Raw genomic sequence first — 18,685 nt, forward strand, 5'->3', positions numbered from 1 at the left:
GATGCTGATACTCTTGGATATTACGATCCGGCGGCATCAACCAAAGTCATAGCGGATGCCAGCCCGGTTGGTTTAGGAGCCGTGTTGGTCCAGATGCATGATGGAGGACCAAGAATCATTGCCTATGCCAGCAGATCGTTATCAGATGTGGAAAAAAGATACTCTCAGACAGAGAAAGAAGCACTCGGACTTGTATGGGCCTGTGAGAGGTTCCATGCATATTTATACGGCATTGAATTTGAACTCATCACAGATCATAAGCCATTAGAGGTGATCTATGCACCTAGATCCAAACCATGTGCCAGAATAGAGAGATGGGTATTCAGACTACAACCCTACAAATATAAAGTAATCCACATTGCAGGGAAAACAAACATTGCAGATCCGCTGTCCAGATTGGTGAAGGATGGTGGTCCACAATCCAAGTCAGAATTGGGAACAGAAACAGAGAGCTTTGTACACTTCGTAGCTATTCAGGCGACACCGAAAGCTGTGACTACGAAGGAAGTCAAGAGAGAATCCGAACGTGATCCAGAACTCAGGGAAGTAAGAGAATGCATACAGAGTGGACAATGGGACAAGTGTACTCACAAGGCTTACATTCCCATTAGAGACGAACTTTGTTGCATCGGACAGTGTGTATTGAGAGTTTGCAGATTGGTGATACCACAAAGATTGAGACCGAAGATCGTATCCTTAGCGCATGAAGGACACCTAGGTATTGTTGGTACCAAGCAAAACCTCAGGACCAAGGTATGGTGGCCAGGTTGTGATAAAGACGCAGAGAAATTTATTAAAACTTGTCACGGATGTCAAATCACAAGTAGGAGTAATCCGCCAGAACCGATCCGGAGTACGCAACTCCCGACAGGACCATGGATCGACGTAGCTGTTGATTTTCTTGGACCTTTACCGACGGGTGAATCAATTATGGTGGTGATAGATTACTACAGCAGATACTATGAGTACGTGGTGTTGAAGTCCATAACCACTGAAAAAACAATACAAGGATTAGCAGAGATATTCACAAGATATGGATTACCTGTTACATTATACTCTGACAATGGTCCACAATTCATTTCAGAGACATTTGCGGAATACATGAGGACCACAGGTATCCACCATCATAAAGTAACTCCGAAATGGCCGCAAGCCAACGGAGAAGTAGAGAGACAAAATCAGTCCATTGAAAAACGATTGAGGATTGCACACGCAGAAGGACAAAATTGGCGAGAAGCATTGCTATCTTATGTGGCTGCCTCATGCAACCACTGGAAAAAGTCCTGCAGAAGCATTTTTTGGGAGAAAAATCCGCACAAAAATGCCAGACATAAAGGAAATCCGAGACGACCAGGAGATGAGGGACCACGATGCTGAAAAGAAAGGTGCAGCAAAGTTGTACACAGATTCGAAACGTGGAGTCAAGTACTCAGACATCATGCCAGGAGATAATGTTCTAGTGAGGCATGAAACTGGTGGTAAGCTAGACACACCTTATTACCATCAACCCTATACTGTCGTATCCAGAAGTGGCAGTATGGTGACAGTCAAGTCTCCGACTGGAGTCCTGTATAAGAGAAATGTATCAGGTGTAAAAAGGTACCAGTCCAGAGATACATCGAGTGAAGAGGTTGAAAGGCCAATACGAGATGCTGAAACTGAGAGACCTGATGATGTTCCAGAGGCAGTTACCAGCACTCCTGATGAAGCGACTAGAGCGCCAGAAACACCCGAAGCCGTGGCGAGCAGTATTTCCGACGCTGAGAGTGAACAACCGAGAAGCGACGACAATATCGCAGGCAGGCCGAAACGAAACCGGAAAGCGCCCAAACGATACGAAGACTTTGTGCCATAGTTTTGATAAGAACTTTGGGACAGTATTTTAATCTTATATCATAATGTGCTGTAGGAAGTAAATTTTATGTAGTTGAGTTATAGTGTTACCATTAGTTACGATGTTTGTAGGTTTCCGAGGGATATTGGTAAGTGAAGGTAAAGTTTATTTCTGATTAAAGGAGGGATGTTATGATAATGAATATGTATGAGATGTACTGGAAGTCACATGGTATGAGAGAGAGATAAGAGCACAAGCAGGAGAACAAAGGAAACGGGAGAATAAAGACCCTGAGAAGTTTACCTGATAAAACTTGTGTTTGATGTTTTATTAACTTCATATTTCGGGCCACAAATGTGACACTTGTGTCTTGGTGTGAGCTTGTAGGCGCCTCAGATTGAAGAGACTGCCATCCGTGCGGTACCGGATGTAAACAGCGTCTTCATTGTTGAGGTCTTTCATGGCTACATCCCTTTTTAAAAAGTGGCATGACATTTGCTGTCTTCCAATCTGCTGCGACCTGTCCAGAGTCCAGAGAATTTTGGTAAATGACGACCAACATTTCGACTATAACCCCCGTCATATCCTTCAGGATCCTTGGATGCATCCCATCAGGATCAGGGGATTTGTCTGCTTTTAGTCCCATTCGTTTGCTCATCACTTTCTCTTTTGTAAAAATTATTTTATTAGGCCCTATCTCCCTTTGCATCCCTAACACCATTCTTTGGCATGCTGGACATGTATTCCACTATGAAGACTGACACAAAATATCTGTTCAATTCCTTGGCCATTTCCTCATTACTCACTATCAATCTCCCTTTCTCACCCTCTTCCATTTTATATATTTATAAATTTTTTTGTTGTTTTTATATTTTGGGCTAATTTACTTTCATAATCCTTCTTCCCTTTCCTTATTTCTCAATTCAGTTGTCCTTTGTTGCCTTCAGTTTCCCACTATTCTTGGCCTCTTTGTACACATAAGCTTTTAATTTTATACTTTCCTTTATTTCCTTAGTTAACTAAGGCTGACTCTTCCCTCTCTTACTGCCCTTATTTTTAATGGGAATATATTTTTGTTGAGCACTGTAAAAAATCTCTTTGAAAGTCTTCCACTGTTCCTCAACCTGCCAACTAGACTGTGCTCCCAGTCCACACTGACCAATTCCTCCCTCACCCTGTTGTAGTCTCCCCTGTTCAAGTGTAATATTCTAGTTTTAAATCTAACTATTATACCCTCCATCTGTATGAGAAATTCAATCATACTATGATCGTTTTTTCCAAGAGGGTCCCTAATTACTAGATCATTAATTTTACATATTTCATTGCACAATACTAGATCTAAAACTTGTCCGTGAACTACTCTTTGCAGACGATGCCGCTTTAGTTGCCCTTTCAGAGCCAGCTCTTCAGCGCTTGACGTCCTGCTTTGCGGAAACTGCCAAAATGTTTGGCCTGGAAGTCAGCCTGAAAAAAACTGAGGTCCTCCATCAGCCAGCTCCCCACCATGACTACCAGCCCCCCCACATCTCCATTGGGCACACAAAACTCAAAACGGTCAACCAGTTTACCTATCTCGGCTGCACCATTTCATCAGATGCAAGGATCGACAATGAGATAGACAACAGACTCGCCAAGGCAAATAGCGCCTTTGGAAGACTACACAAAAGAGTCTGGAAAAACAACCAACTGAAAAACCTCACAAAGATAAGCGTATACAGAGCCGTTGTCATACCCACACTCCTGTTCGGCTCCGAATCATGGGTCCTCTACCGGCATCACCTACGGCTCCTAGAACGCTTCCACCAGCGTTGTCTCCGCTCCATCCTCAACATCCATTGGAGCGCTTTCATCCCTAACGTCGAAGTACTCGAGATGGCAGAGGTCGACAGCATCGAGTCCACGCTGCTGAAGATCCAGCTGCGCTGGGTGAGTCACGTCTCCAGAATGGAGGACCATTGCCTTCCCAAGATCGTGTTATATGGCGAGCTCTCCACTGGCCACCATGACAGAGGTGCACCAAAGAAAAGGTACAAGGACTGCCTAAAGAAATCTCTTGGTGCCTGCCACATTGACCACCGCCAGTGGGCTGATATTGCCTCAAACCGTGCATCTTGGCGCCTCAGTTTGGCGGGCAGCCACCTCCTTTGAAGAAGACCACAGAGCCCACCTCACTGACAAAAGGCAAAGGAGGAAAAACCCAACACCCAACCCCAACCAACCAATTTTCCCCTGCAGCCACTGCAACCGTGTCTGCCTGTCCCGCATCGGACTTGTCACCCACAAACGAGCCTGCAGCTGACGTGGACTTTTTACCCCCTCCATAAATCTTCATCCACGAAGCCAAGCCAAAGAAAAGACTAGATCTAAAATAGCATTCTCCCCTCTTGGTTGCTTAACATGCTGCTCAAGAAAGCTATAGTCATGGATCCATTCTACGAAGTTGTCCTCAGAATACCTCGACCAACTTGATTTTCCAAATCTACATGGAAATTAAAGTCCTCCATGACAGATGCCATTCCGTTCTTACATGCCTCAGTTATCTCTCGATTAATTACTTGTGCAACTGTGCTATTGTTATTTGGTGGGTGATAGACAACTCCCACCAGTGATTTTTTTCCCTTTACTATTCTTAATCTCTACCCAGATGGACTCAACATTCTGCTCCTTAGATCTTGTATCATCTCTCACTATTGCCCTGATCTCATCCCTAATTAAGAGCGCCACCCCTTCCTGACTATTATGACAGAATATAGTGTGTTTTATATTGTATAAAGATATGATTTTGGAAGATAAACTGTGACAGATTTTTTAGTGTAGGTCACATACAAACACTTCAAAACAGATCTCATTTAAAGTACTGGAGTTCTGCTCCAGCTAGACATCCTGGCTCCGAATACATTTGCAAAAGCTTTGGGGAGTGCCCAAGGGACTTCACTAATGGATTGTTGTTTTGAAAAGCAACAGATGAAAGAACTTGGAGGATGAGGTTTGGAGATGCAGTCTGTCTGAGTGGAGGTTGCTGTTCTAAGAGGATCATGTGGTTTTGCAAGCAGAGGGAGTCAAACAGGCTTTTCTCTGAGTGAGAGAGAGGGGGAATTCAGTTCAGCAGCAGCAGCTGGGACTGGAATAGGACAAGCTGGCAAGCTTGTGGGGAAAAAAAAAACATTTTGAAGTTGGGTTGTGAGTTCTTAGTTCAGCCTGGTCAAAGCCCTTGTGGTCCATACAAGAGGAGAGGACTGGCTGCCTAATGTTTCACTTGAAATAATAGAAACAAAAAGGAACTCTGTGATGACTAAAAAGAAAGAGGTTATCATCTGGAAAATTCTGATGGGGCAAGTTTCTTTGGCAAATCACTGACGTGGCTTATTAAAAGGGATCAGTTTGTGTCCAGGAACAACAAATATTTCTCTGAAAACCAAAAAGAACTTACCTGAGTGGTAACCATTTACCTTTCAAGTTCCAAAGCCTGGTGAAATTCATAAATGTTAAATTCTGGGCACAGTATATGAATTGCCTGAAACCAGAGAACTTGGAGGAATGAGAAGTGAGATTGGACTGTCAATCAAATAACTTTTTTGAACTTACACACACATTATATACACATGCGCTTAAAATTAGAAGGGGGTTAAGTTTGGTTAGTTAATAGTAATGTTAACGTTTGATCCTGTTTTCATCTTTAAGGCTAATTAAAAGCAACTTTTGTTTAAGTAACCATTAGTCTTGGTTAATATCTATTGCTGCTGGGTTTTGGGGTCCTCTGGGCTCGTAACACTATCTTTTCGTAATACCTGATACCCTTGAATACTTTATTCCCAATCATGCCCACCTTGCAACCATGTTTCTGTGATGGCCATTAAATCATATACCTGGGTACTGATTTGCCCCTCAAGATCACTAACCTTGTTTCCAATACTATGGGCATTCAGAAAGTGTCCTTATGCTCATTGTCCTTTGAGAATCCAGTGTCCTCCACATCCTTTGCTTTTGACTTTTCCGCCTTCTATTTTTCTTTTTCTCTGTCCTAACTCTAGTTTTGGTCTCTGTATTACCTTCCTCATTCTTTCTTTGTAGGATCCCATCCCCCTGCCACATTAGCTTAAAACTTCCCAACAGCACAAGGAAACAATCTGACAAGGTCATTGTTCCCTGCCCTGCCCAGATGTAGACCGTCTGGTTTGTGCTAGTCCCATCTGCCCCAGAACCGGTTCCAAAACCTGAAGAAACTGAAATCCTCCATCCTGCATCACCGTTCAAGCCACATATTCATTCTAACTATCCTGCTATTTCTACTCTGGCTAACTCATGGCAGCAGTAATAATCCTGAGATTATTACTTTTGAGGTCCTTAATTTATCTCTTAACTCCCTAAATTCAGCTTGTAGGACCTCATTCCGTTTTCTTCTTATATCATTGGTACCAATATGGACAACGACAGCTGGCTGTTCACCTTCCCCTTTCAGAATGTCCTGTAGCCACTCCGAGACATCCCTAACCTTTGCACTCTGTTTTGTCTATGTTTCACAGATGTGATTCTATACAGCAAATACTATGAAGCATTGGAAAGATGACTACATTATCTCCACATCCAATATCCACAGCACAAGCCCCTATTACATTCTGACAGACAGACCAATTGTTCCACACCCTGACAACTGATTCACTAAACAAATATCCTATTCTGACCTCTGCCATGGGAAGAGATTAATTGTTGGACAAAGAAAATTATTCAAGGGATTTTTTTGAATCCTCTGTGGGAAAGCATCATGTTCCCATCAATCACAGGAATGGATGCCTGATGTTCTTAATGGCAAAGGAACGTTCTGGATGGCAGTGGAAACATCAACCCTGTTGGTCAGCAGTACAAAGTAGCCCAGTGTAAACAGGAGTGCATCACTTCCCAAATTTCTTCTCTGACCTAAGTTTATAATTCTCTTGACCTTGGAAAAGCAGTCAACATACTAAAAGACTCATCCAACCTCAGACACAATCTCTTCACTCCATTCTTGTCAGGCTGAAGATTTACAGTGTGAGAATGTGCGCTACCAGATTCATGGCCAATTCCTTCACTTCTTTATCAAACTCCTGAAGACCCTCACAGCTGTAAAATCATGTTGTCTTTGTTCTGTATTAATTGTAACTTATATACTGTTTTACATGCTGTACTGTATACAGGATGTCTAGCTGGACAGCTTGCACCTTGGTAAATGTGACAACAAACTTCTAATTTCCACAACGGTGGAGGCTGGTGTCCAATTTCATTCAGTTTTGAATTTACATCAATGTAAAAAGCATTACTTTTTTAAAAAAATTCATAAGCAAACAAATAGGTAGTGGTCATCATCATACCAATTGCTTTGGCAGCATCATACGCTTCTTCTGGTGTGGAAGCAACTTTCCCCTTGGGTATAGATATGCCAGCATCCTCCAGTAATTGAATGATTAAATACTCATGCAAAGAAAAGGTTCTCTGCTGCTCTTGATTATGCCATGAGCCAGGGACTGGAAGCAATCCAGAGGGTACACCGAGTGCCTTAAAAAATTGAAACAAACCATTTGAAAATACACAAAAATGTTCAACAATTACAGTTTGCATACATTTAAAATAGAAACTTCAAAAATTCAGAAATAGCATTCTCAGCTGTCAAAATCAATTTACACGTTTAACCTGAGACTTAGGGGAGTTTGACAATCATTACTGCCCCAAACTAAATTATATCACTCACAACAAAATACTTCACACAAATTATGTTTATGCTGGGTCATACTTGAAGGTTAAAAGAAGTTGACTTTCCCTGGTGTTTGCATTAACACATCACAAACTCTTGCAGTCTAAACAGTATAACTGATCTCAGCTCACCACCGACCTTGAGGATTGCTGGGCACCTGTTATTTACAGTCATCTCAGCTCTGAACAAAAATAAGGGATTGCTGGTTTATTTCAGAATATTTGGAGCAGCAGGGTTAAACACAGTTCAGGAAATTCAAATTACTTCCAACTTTTATAACTCATTAAAAAAGATGAGAAAAAAATAGGTGGCCAGCAAGAGGAACCCGGGGGTGGGGGGGGGGAATGAACCCAGGGGGAAGAGGTGACTCGGGGAGTGGGGGAGAACATCTAGAGGACTTGAGGGGTGTGGGGTGACTACCAAGGGAAACCTTGGGGTGGGGGTGACCCAGGGAAATGGAGACTCAAGGGGTGGGGGTGACCCAGGGAATGTGGATGACCACCATGGAGAACAGGGGGTGGGGATGAATCTGGGGGATTGGGATGATCTGGGGGATGGGGATGACAATCAAGGGGAACCAGGGGGTGGGGTGAACCCGGGGGTGGCGTGAACCCGGGGGTGGTGTGACCCTAGGGGAAGGGTAAACACAGGGGTTGGGAGTGACCCTGGGGAGGGGCATGACCTGGAGAATGGTGTGACTCTGGGGAAGGTGGATGACCTGGGGATGGGGGTGACCTTGAAGGATGGGGGTGACCCAGGGGATGGGGTGACTCTAGGGGAGGGGGATGATCTGGGGGATGGGGGTGACCCAGGGGATGGGGTGACTCTAGGGGAGGGGGATGATCTGGGGGATGGGGATGACCACCTTAGGGAATGGGGGGGGGGGTGGGTAGGGTAGAACGCCAGCAGTACCTTACAGGCACCACCTTGCCAGCTCCGGCCAACAGAACCCAGGACACCAGGCCACCACCGCCCGTCGTCATCGTCGTCACTGTGCACGTGCACCTCACCTCAGCTCGGTGGCGGAGGGTGGCCCGCGCGCTCATTCCGCTACCGCCAGCGTTGCCACAATAACGGCCGACGTTCCGAACCGCCGCCGCCAAGACACGGTGAGCCGCCGCTATCCCGCGCTCTCACGCGAACGCGCACGCCTGCCACCTCAGGGCCGGCAGCAAGCGCGGGAGACGTGCTGAGGCTGTTCGGCCCAGCGTTGGCTCCTCGGGAGGACTTCGATGTCTTCATCTGAAACTCTTGCTTTTGTGACACCTCCACGAACAAAACTGGTAAGAAGAGATAAACAGTTTAATTTGCAGAGAAGGTAGAGAGGGCAAAGGGAAGCTCTCTGACAGAGTAAGGCCAGGATTGCCATTGGGATAAGTTGTTTAAATTTTCTGGTCAAAAAGAACACTCCAGCCCAGTAGAATGTGGCGCCGACCCATGTAAGCCCATTTCACAGCAATCTAACCCATGCCTACCTCGTACCCGTAACTAACTTTATTACATCAATGTGCCTGTCTCTTTCTCACTTTGGCTTGGCTTCGCGGACGAAGATTTATGGAGGGGTATGTCCACATCTGCTGTAGGCTCGTTGGTCACTGACAAGTCCGATGCTGGACAGGCAGGCACGGTTGCAGCAGTTGCAAGGGAAAATTGGTTGGTTGGGGTTGGGTGTTGGGTTTTTCCTCCTTTCTTTGTCTTTTGTCAAAGTTTTAAAAGTCCCTTTTAAAAATACCTATTATTCCAGACATCCACAACTCTGTTTTAACTCTGATGTCCCCTGATACTTTCCTCCCCTCCTTAAACAGATGTCCTCTGGTATTGGCCATTGCCACCCTGGGAAAAGGGGTGCTGGCTTGCCACTGCCTCTCATAATCTTGTACATCTCTCTTAAATTGCCTCCAAAGAAAAAAAAACCTTCATTACTCAATCTTTCTTCGTAAAACGTAGAACACTACAACACAGGAAAACAGGCCATTCGGCCATTCTAGTCTGTGCCAGAAAAACATACTGCTCGTCCCACTGGCCTGCACCCATTCCATAACCCTCCAGACTTCTCCCATCCAGGTAATTGCCCATGTTCTCTAATCCAGGTAGTATCCTGATAAAACCTCTCTGTACACTTTCTAAAAATTCCACATTTTCTTATTATGATGAATACATTCATCCAAGTGTGGTCTAATGTGAGTTTTAGAGTCAGAATTTATTGTCATGAACATGTGTCAGGAAATCTGCTGTTTTGCAGCAGCATTATTGTTCATTTCAGTTGCAAAAATTGCTCTATTTTTTTTTAGATAAATTAGTGCAAAAGAAGAGAAAAAAGTAAGGTGGTAATTTGAGGACTGACTTATGTTCTCCTGGTTTCCCCTTCCTGAAGTCCACAATCAGTTCCTTAGTTTTACTAACTTGTAGGCAAGGTTGTTGTGACACCACTCCACTCACTGATCTATCTCACTCCTGTATGCTTCACATGCTTTCTGTAATTCTGCTGATGATCATGGTGTCATTGGCAAATTTGTAGGTGGCATTTGAATTGTGCCTCCCCACACAGTTATAGCTGTAGCAAGAGTAGAGCAGTGGGCTAAGCACATGTAGAAACTGTGTCGCAGTGTAAATTTAAGAATGAGAAAATGTTCAGACATAGTCGATTCAAAGTTCAGTAAAAGTAATTTACGCAGTCTCCTGCAGCTTTTTAAAAATCTGCGCATTCCAAATGATGTTATTGCATTGTGACATCATGATGTCACTCAGAACTTCTTGAGCCGTTACATGGCTCTCCTTTCTCCAGAACCAACAATAGGAAGCTAAACTTCCGGTGCCATTACTATCCACTGCTCTTGGGCGGTGGTCCGTTGCTTTCGCATCGGAGGTGGTGGCAAAGGCCGATCAATGTTGATCGTAAATGTCTCTGGACATCCACCAATGTACAGTACACAAGTTGTACAATTGTTTCATAGCATTCTGAAGGGGCCCTCATACGGCCTCTGGAAGGGTGGCCCATGTGCACCTCTATGGACAAACACAAACTCACAGTCCTGAAATTCTTTTGTGATGAAGGGTCTCATGGTTCCATGCCTTGACGTGGCACCCCCTGTCCGTGTGTGGGAGGCATGAACTCCCCAGGTATAATGAGTGGGGCTTCATAACCAATTCTGCTGATGAGAAGTTGAGATCCTCCTTGGGTGCTGTTCTTATGCCCAGGAGGATCGAGAGCAGCTCGTCTGCCCAATCAGGTCCCTGGAGGCGGGCCATTAGTGCAGCCTTCATGAGCCTATGGAACCACTCCTCCAGGCCATTCGACTGTGGGTGTAGGCTGCATTCCCAGCTGTCACGACAAAACATCCCAGAGTGCGGAGGTAAACTCTGTTGTGTGTCGGTAGGCAGAACCGAGATACCCAGGCAGAAATAAAAGCTCTGGCGCAAAAATCAGTCAATGAGTCCATCATAGGAACTGCCTCCGGCCACCAAGTGAATCTGTCAGTGACCGTTAACAAGTACCTAGACCCTTGTGATACCAGAAGCGGGCTGACAATGTTGACATGCACGTGGTTGAATCTGCGCTGCGGTGGCTGGAAAGGTTGAAGCAATGTCTTCACACGTGAAGGCACTTCTGCAGATCGGCTGTCCATGCACGTCTTTGCCCAGTATGTGACCTGTGATTTGAATCCATGCCATATAAACTTATTGCCTATCAGGCGGACCGTCGCTCGAATTGAGGGGTGGGACAGTCCATGAATGGCATTGAAAATGCGACGTCTCCACGCAGCAGGGATGATAAGGCGAGGCTGACCTGTGGAAAAGTTGCACAGGAGAGTGGTACCTTGTGGCTCAAAGGCTACATCCTCGAGTTGGAGGCTCACGACAGCAGTTCTATAAACCGGGAGTTGGTGGGTCCCGAAGGAAATCCACTACTTGACCTGCCATGTCCTGGTCGAGGATGCTTACCACCATGATAGTACTTAGTGGCGTCCACTTCTAGCGAATGTGGAACTGTGCCTAAGCCTGCCTAAACCAAACTTCAGTTTGTAGTGGTCCAAAAGACGGGCAGTTTGAGCGAAACCACTGTGTTATCCATGTTGGGTCCAAAATCCGTTTGGGCCTGTCGGGGTCACCAATGTAGCAACTGTGTCATGGAGCAAAATGAAGAACAAGAAAATGATCAGATGTAGTTGAGTCGAAGTTCAGTAAAAGTCGTTTACTCAAACAGTTACATGCAACTTTTGAAAACCCTGCATTTTCCAATTGATGGTTCATTTAAGCCTCTGATGAGCCGCTATATGTGCATCATTGAGTTGCACCTGTGTTGTCAGTGAGGAGGAGATGTTATCACTGATCCACACTGACAGTTGCAGAGGGGAATTTAGAGTGAAGAGAGGGAAGTTTAGGGGAGACATCAGGGGTAAGTTTCTTTTTACACAGAGAGTTGTGGGTGCCTGGAATGTATTGCTGGCGTGGTAGTGGAGGCGGGAACAATAGGGGCATTTAAGGGACTCTTAGATAGGTGCATGGATGAAAGAAAAATAGAGGATTTAGGTTTTTATTGGAAGGTAAATATAGGTCAGCACAATATCGTGGACTGAAGAAACTAATCTTCTATGTTGTGAAACTTGCTGACCAGTACGAAGGGGTTGATGGTGTTGAAAGCTAAGCTGTAATTGATGAAAAGCAGCTGGATATATGTGTTTCTGCTGTCCAGAGCTGAGTGGAGAGCAAGTGAAATTGTATCTGTTGTAGAGTGATTGTAGATGTAGGCAAATTGCAATGTAACCTAGTGTGAAAGGGTATATAGATATGTTTTTGGGAGATAAATTGCGAAAGGTTTGTTAGAGTAGGTTACATACAAACATTTTAAAACAGATCTTATTTTAAATACTGGAGCTCTGCCACATTGTAGACATATCGGGGCCTCACAGGTTTTGCAAGAGCTTTGAAGAGTGCTCAAGAGAATTCATTAATGGATCGTTGTTTACAAAAGGCAACAGATGAAAGATTTTGTCAGAGCCACAGCCAGTCTGAAAGAGAACTTGCTGTTCTAAGAGGGTCATGTGGTTTTGTTGCAAACAGAAAGAGTCAAACAGGCTTTCTCTCAGAGAGTCAGAGAGAGAGAGAGAGAGAGAGAGAGAGAGAGAGAGAGACACACACACACACACACACACACACACACACACACACACACACACACACACACACACACACACACACACACACACAGAGTTTTGCATTGTTACAGCCAGCAGACAGCATCTGGAACTGGAACAGGACAAGCTCATGAGCTTGTAGAATGCCCCATTTTGGAAGACAGCCTGGTCAAAACCCTTGTGGTTCATGCAAGAGGAGAGGCTGGCTGTCCAATGTTTCACTTGGAATAAGTTAAACGAAAGGGAACTCTGTGGTTACCTGAAAGAAAGACATTATCATCTAGAGAACCCTGACGGGGCAAGTTTCTTCAGCAAGACGGTGATGTGGCTGATGGAAGTAAAAGGAACAACAAATCTCTCTCTGAAAACTGACAAGAACCTTCCTGAGCAGTAACCATTTACCTTTCAAGCACCAAAACCTGGTGAACTTTATAAATGTTAAATTCTGTGCACAGTATAAAAATGGCCTGCAACAAGTGAATTTGGAGGAATGAGAAGTGAGATTGGACTGTGAACCAAATAACTTTTCTGAACTTACACACACATTACATACATGTGCCCTTAGAATTAGAAGGGGGTTAAGGTTAGTTAAGTCAATAGCAATAAGTTAAAGTTTGATTCTATTTTCATGTTTAAAGATAATTAAAAGCAACTTTTGTTTAAATAACCATTTGTCGTGCTGGGCTTTAGGGCCCTCTGGGCTCGTAACACTAGTCCTCACTTAAGTTGGAGTTAATTCTGGCAATGAATAACCTCTCAAAGCATTTCCTTACAGTAGATGCTGGTGCTACTGGGGGATAGTCGTTGAGGCAGCTCCCTCTGCTCTTCTTGGGCACTGATATCATTGATGGCCTTTTGAAATAAGTGGAAACGAGAGATTGAAAATGTACATGAACACTCCAGCTCATTAATTGGCACAGATTTTCAGTACTCTGACACCTTGCTTTATAGGCTCTATCAATAATCACGAAGACAAGAGCAGGGAAATGATAGGCTTTGGCTGGCCCGGATCCAGGTATAGGAATGCCGGAAGGGGGGAGGAAGGTTGACCTTTATGGTCAGGTCATAAGGAGGGGAGACATAGGAGATGAGTCACTAGTGGGTGGTCCAGCCTCATCATGCATACAACAACACACAGGTAGGGAACAATGTACAAGGAGAAAACATATCACTACATTCTTTCACGCCTTCTTCAAAAACAGGAACCCCCCCTCCGGTCTTTGAATCATCTCATTCCTAGAGGTTTAGCAGCACTGGCGTTTTCCTCCGTATGTGGGACGGACATGGAGCGGGCATGGAGTTTGCTTGTTCCGTTGGTGGTCAAGTGTCTAGAGGTGGGGCCGCCAGCTGTATGTTTCAGAGCAGGACGGTCTGGGCAGTCAGTCTGGTGTCAGTGACATGATGGGGATCAGTGCTGCTGGAGTGTGTTCCGGGAGGTGTGTCTTGGATGTCTTGGTCCCTAGCGACGAATTCCATGAGGGGGGAAATGTGAAAGGTGGGGTGGTTGGGGGTGGGTAGGGTGTTTTCAGGTTCTCCAGCTAGTGCCAGATCTCAGATGGGGACTGTGTCCTCATGACTGTCGAGATACAGCACATAAGCATACTGGGGGTTGGCATATATGAGTTGCACCTCTTCGACCAGCAGGTCTGTCTTATAACCCCTCACATGCTTTCAGAGAAGGACCGGGCCTGGAGTTGCCTGCTGGGGGGCATCAAGGGCCTAGTCGCTGACTTTCTAGGGAAGGAAAATATGCGTTCATGTGGGGTTGTGTTCGTTGTGGTTCACAGGAGCGATTGGATGGTGTGTAGTGCTTCTGGCAAGACATCTTTCCAGCAGGATACTGGCAGGTTTCTAGATTTGAGGACCAGGAATACAGCCTTCCAGATGGTGGCGTTCTCTCTTTCTACCTGGCCATTCCCACTGGGGTTGTAACTGGTGGTCCTACTTGTGGCTAGAAAGTACTGCTGCAGCTCCTCACTCATGAATGAGGGCCCCCGGCACTATGGATGCAGTTGGGGTACCCGAAGAGAGTGAAGATGCTGCGGCGTGCCTTAATAATAATCTCTGAGGTCATATTCGGGCAGGGGATGGCAAATGGGAACCTGGAGTACTCATCTACGATGTTGAGGAAATAGATATTTTTGTGGACGAGGGTAAGGGCCCCTTGAAATCGACACTTAAGTTGTTCGAAGGGGCATGTAGTCTTGATGAGTTGAACCTTATTGGGTTGGAAGAACTGGGGCTTACATTTGGCGCAGACCTGCAACATCTGGTCATGGACCTGACATCCTCAAGGAGTATGGAAGGTTCCGAATGGAGTGGAATAATTTCGTAACTTCGGGGTGGCAGAGGTGATTGTGGAGGGATTGGAGGAAACTGAGGTGCACGTTGGCGCACATCCTCCAGCATAGGGCATCTGGGGGGGGGTCATTGTACAAAATGTCGTAGCTGTAGGTGAAGAGCTTAATTCTCTACCTAACAATCTTGTGTTTTTTTTATTTTACCCCTCCGTTTTGTGTTTAATACGAAGGTGAAGGCTCGTTGGTTTGACAGCAGGGTAAACTTCTTACTAGCTAGGTAGTGACGCCAATGGCGTACTGCCTCAACCATTGCCTCCACCTCTTTCTCGACAGAAGAGTGCTGTGTCTCAGGGCCGTAAAGGGTGCGAGAAAAAAATGCTACAGGCCTGCCTGCCTAGTTGAGTGTGGTGGCCAGTGCGAAGTTGGAGGCATCGCTGTCCACCTAGAAGGGTATGAATTCGACCATGACCTGCATAGTGGCTTTAGCGATGTCTCCTCTGATTCAGTTGAATGCAGCCTGGGCTTCTGCCGATAACGGGAAGGATGTGGACTTTACCAGGGGGTGGGCTTTATCGGCATAATTGGGCACCCATTGTGCATAGTATGAAAAGAGTCCCAGGCACCTCTTCAGCGCCTTCAAGGTATTTGGGACAGGGAGCTCTATAAGGGGTCACAGGCAGTCGGGGTCTGGAGCAATGACACCATGTGCCACGATGCATCCAAGTAAGGCCAAGCGATTAGTGCTAAGCACACACATCCTTATTATAGGTCAAGTTGAGGGACTTTGCTGTACGCATCGTAGTCCTACTGGTGACATTTTTAAGTAGGGGAAGATGTCTGCCAGATTATGCTTGTCCCGATCCATCACCTTTTGAAAAATGGAGATGCTGTTTGTGACATCGAAGGGGACCTGAGGAAGTGGAAGAGCCTGCCGTCTGTCTCGAAGCCCATATATATGTGGTCTCCCAGGTGGAGGTAGAGCTGGTGGTATGCCGACTTGAGGTCAGTGGTTGAGAACACCCTGTATTGGGCGATCTTATTGACCATGTCAGCTATCCAGGGGAGAGGGTATGTGTCTAGCTGTGTGAAGCGGTTGATAGTTTGGCTGAAGTCTATTACCATATGGGACTTGCTCCCATCCCTGACCATCAATACTTGAGCTCTTCAGGAACTGCAGCTGAGGGTGATGATCCCCCGACAGGAGTCGCCGGATGAATGCTATATCCTCAGTGATGTAGCGCCTGCTTTTGTTGGCTATGGGTCTGCAGTCCGGGGTTAGATTAGCGAATAATGACGGAGGGGACACCAGAAGAGTTGTGGGGGTGGGGTGGGGTGTCAGTGAGTTGTGGACTGTACATAGTGTGTGGTGGTTGTGATCCTCTGAATGCCATCATCACATTCCTGGACTGACTCTGGAAGTCGAGGCCCAGGAGGATCAGTTCCCAGAGCTGGCGCATGACCAACAGTGAAAAGTTGTCATGGCATTCACCCCCAACTGTTAGAGACGTGACACAGTACCCACTAATTTCAGTTTGGTGGTCCTTAGCCACCATTGAGATTGAGCCACTTGTCGGCCAGACAGGGAGAGATAGTCTGCAGGCAACGTCCGGATGGATGAAGCTCGGTACTCTCACTGTAGAAGAGGCAGTTAGTTTTGTGCCCATTTTTCTCTTTCTCCATCATGGAGTGCACTATTGGGTGAGGGTTGCCCTGGTTCAGCATGACTGAAGCCAGGAGTGGAGTGTCGTCATCATCTTCGTCGCTGGTGGAGAGGAAATCCTATGGGCAAGGTGGTGGCCTCCTTGTTGACCACGTGGTCATCGCTGCTGAGGTTGTGGAAGAAGACAGAAGTGACATCATGGGGCTGGGCAGGATCAGAGTCGTCCATGAAGACAGTGAAAGTGACATCATGGTCCCTGGCGGAAGTGGAGTCATAGTGCTAGCTGGAAGTGACATCAGAGTGGAGGGTTGTAGCGGCGCTATCCATGTGGTGGGCAGGTGTGACGGCAGGTAAGATGGCACCTCCCTCATAGCACACGTGGCCGGTACCGGACGTGAAGCTGGGATCCCTTGACGGTTGTGCATGTCGCGCTGGCTCATTGGGAGGTCTTGGCCTTGCAAACCTGCTGATAATGTCCCTTCTTATCGCAGCCAGAGCAGGTAGCATCTTTAGCGGGGCAGTGTTATCGTGGGTGCTTTGTTAGTCCGCAGAAGTAGTATTTTGGGTGCTCGGTTGCCACGGCTGCAGCGGTGGGGTCGGCTGTCCCAAATGCCATCTCCCAAGATGGCAGCGCCCGTGGCACACACGTGGAAGGGCCCATTATTGCCAGTGATCGATTCGGCGTGGCGCTGGGCCGAGTCGAGTGTCCTCACCAGTTCTACAGCCCATTTTAATGGTAACTGGTCCTCTTCAAGCAGATGTTGCCTAATGTAATCGGATTTTAACCCGACACACAGGCGTCCCGGACCAACTCTTCTACGCACTGGGCTACCGGCACAGGGGTCATGGAGCTATCTCAATAGTCTCTTCCCAGCATGAACAAGACATGAAGGAACTCTTCTAATGACTCACCAGGCTACCGTTTCCAGGATGCAAGGAGGTAGTGTGAGTACACCTCGTTGAGCTTAGGCTTGTAGAGGGCACAGAGTTCAGTCATCGCCTCTACATGAGTAATGCAGCCTTTTATTTCCTGGAAGGCTCTCTGACCGACACATGCTTGCAAGACTTTTAGCCTTTTGTCATCAGAGTCCACAAGGTCGGCAGCAGCCTCTAGGAAGTTGTTGAAGCAGCTGATCCACTGTTTGTAGTATTCAGAAGGGGGGGTCCACTTCTAGGCAATCGGAGCACAGCAGTTTTTCCATTATCGGAAAGAGGTTTGTGTTTATTAAATTGATAGGTTCTATCAATAACCACGAAGTCGAAAGCAGGGGAATGTTAGGTTTTAATAAACACAAGACTTTGGCTGGCCCGGATCCAGGTACAGGAATTCCTGAAGGGGGGAGGGAGGTCGACATTTATGGCCAGGTCATAAGGGGAGGAAACATAGGAGATGAGTCACTAGTGGGTGGGCCAGCCTCATACATACACAGGTAGGGAATAATGGCGGTCACAGGGAGAACATGTAAACTCCACAGAGACAGCACTACAAGGCCAGATCAAATCTAAGTCACTGGTACAGTGACTCCTCATTGAATGATGACCAGGTGTTCTCATTTATAAATTTCTGTACTTTAGGTTTGTCCTCTGACTATCTCTGTTACCATGGAAACAGTCACACATCTGATGGAGCCCTGGGTACCATCAGAGATGTCATGAGAGCTGACTTTGTCCTTTGATGGAGTTTGGTGCATTCCTTCTGAGCAGCGACATGGATCTATTTCAATATGTCTCCTGCACTGGCTCCACACAAAGCCCTGGAACACCTGCACAGCAATGATGCAAAAATCACAGAAATGCTGGTAGTATGTATTCCTTCCCCTGTCATTTCTTTTATTCAGGTGCAGCCTTATTTTTCTCATACCTGGAAGAAGGGCTTAGGCCTGAAACATCGGTTAGATATCTTTACCTCCTATGGATGCTGCAAGACCTACTGAGTTCCTCCAATATTTTTGTGGTTTACTACAATCACAGACTTCTGTAGACTTTCATGCTTCACGTGAACAAGATGCTCTTTATCGACTACATTTGGAC

The 18,685-nt window shown here is 46.1% G+C and overlaps 1 protein-coding gene and 1 pseudogene across 4 annotated transcripts in view; one reads left to right on the plus strand and one right to left on the minus strand.

The window, feature by feature from the left end:
- The window catches only part of LOC138738981 (succinate--CoA ligase [ADP-forming] subunit beta, mitochondrial-like), a 198,132-nt pseudogene extending 189,571 nt beyond the window's left edge, over positions 1-8,561 (minus strand).
- Positions 8,562-8,585: 24 nt separating this feature from the next.
- The window catches only part of lrch1 (leucine-rich repeats and calponin homology (CH) domain containing 1), a 415,951-nt gene continuing 405,851 nt past the window's right edge, over positions 8,586-18,685 (plus strand). For 2 of the 4 annotated variants that reach the window (XM_069890278.1, XM_069890279.1), the window contains exon 1: positions 8,588-8,842. Coding sequence is in view for 1 of the 4 variants with exons in the window: in XM_069890277.1 (XP_069746378.1) it covers positions 8,792-8,842 (51 nt within the window). In the remaining 3 variants the exon portion in view is untranslated. Of the gene's footprint in view, positions 8,843-18,685 lie in introns of all 4 variants that reach the window. The other 2 variants (XM_069890277.1, XM_069890281.1) reach the window with 2 other exon arrangements.

The sequence above is a fragment of the Narcine bancroftii genome, chromosome 7 (genome assembly GCF_036971445.1).
Source record: "Narcine bancroftii isolate sNarBan1 chromosome 7, sNarBan1.hap1, whole genome shotgun sequence".
In the NCBI taxonomy this organism is placed as follows: Eukaryota; Metazoa; Chordata; class Chondrichthyes; order Torpediniformes; family Narcinidae; genus Narcine; species Narcine bancroftii.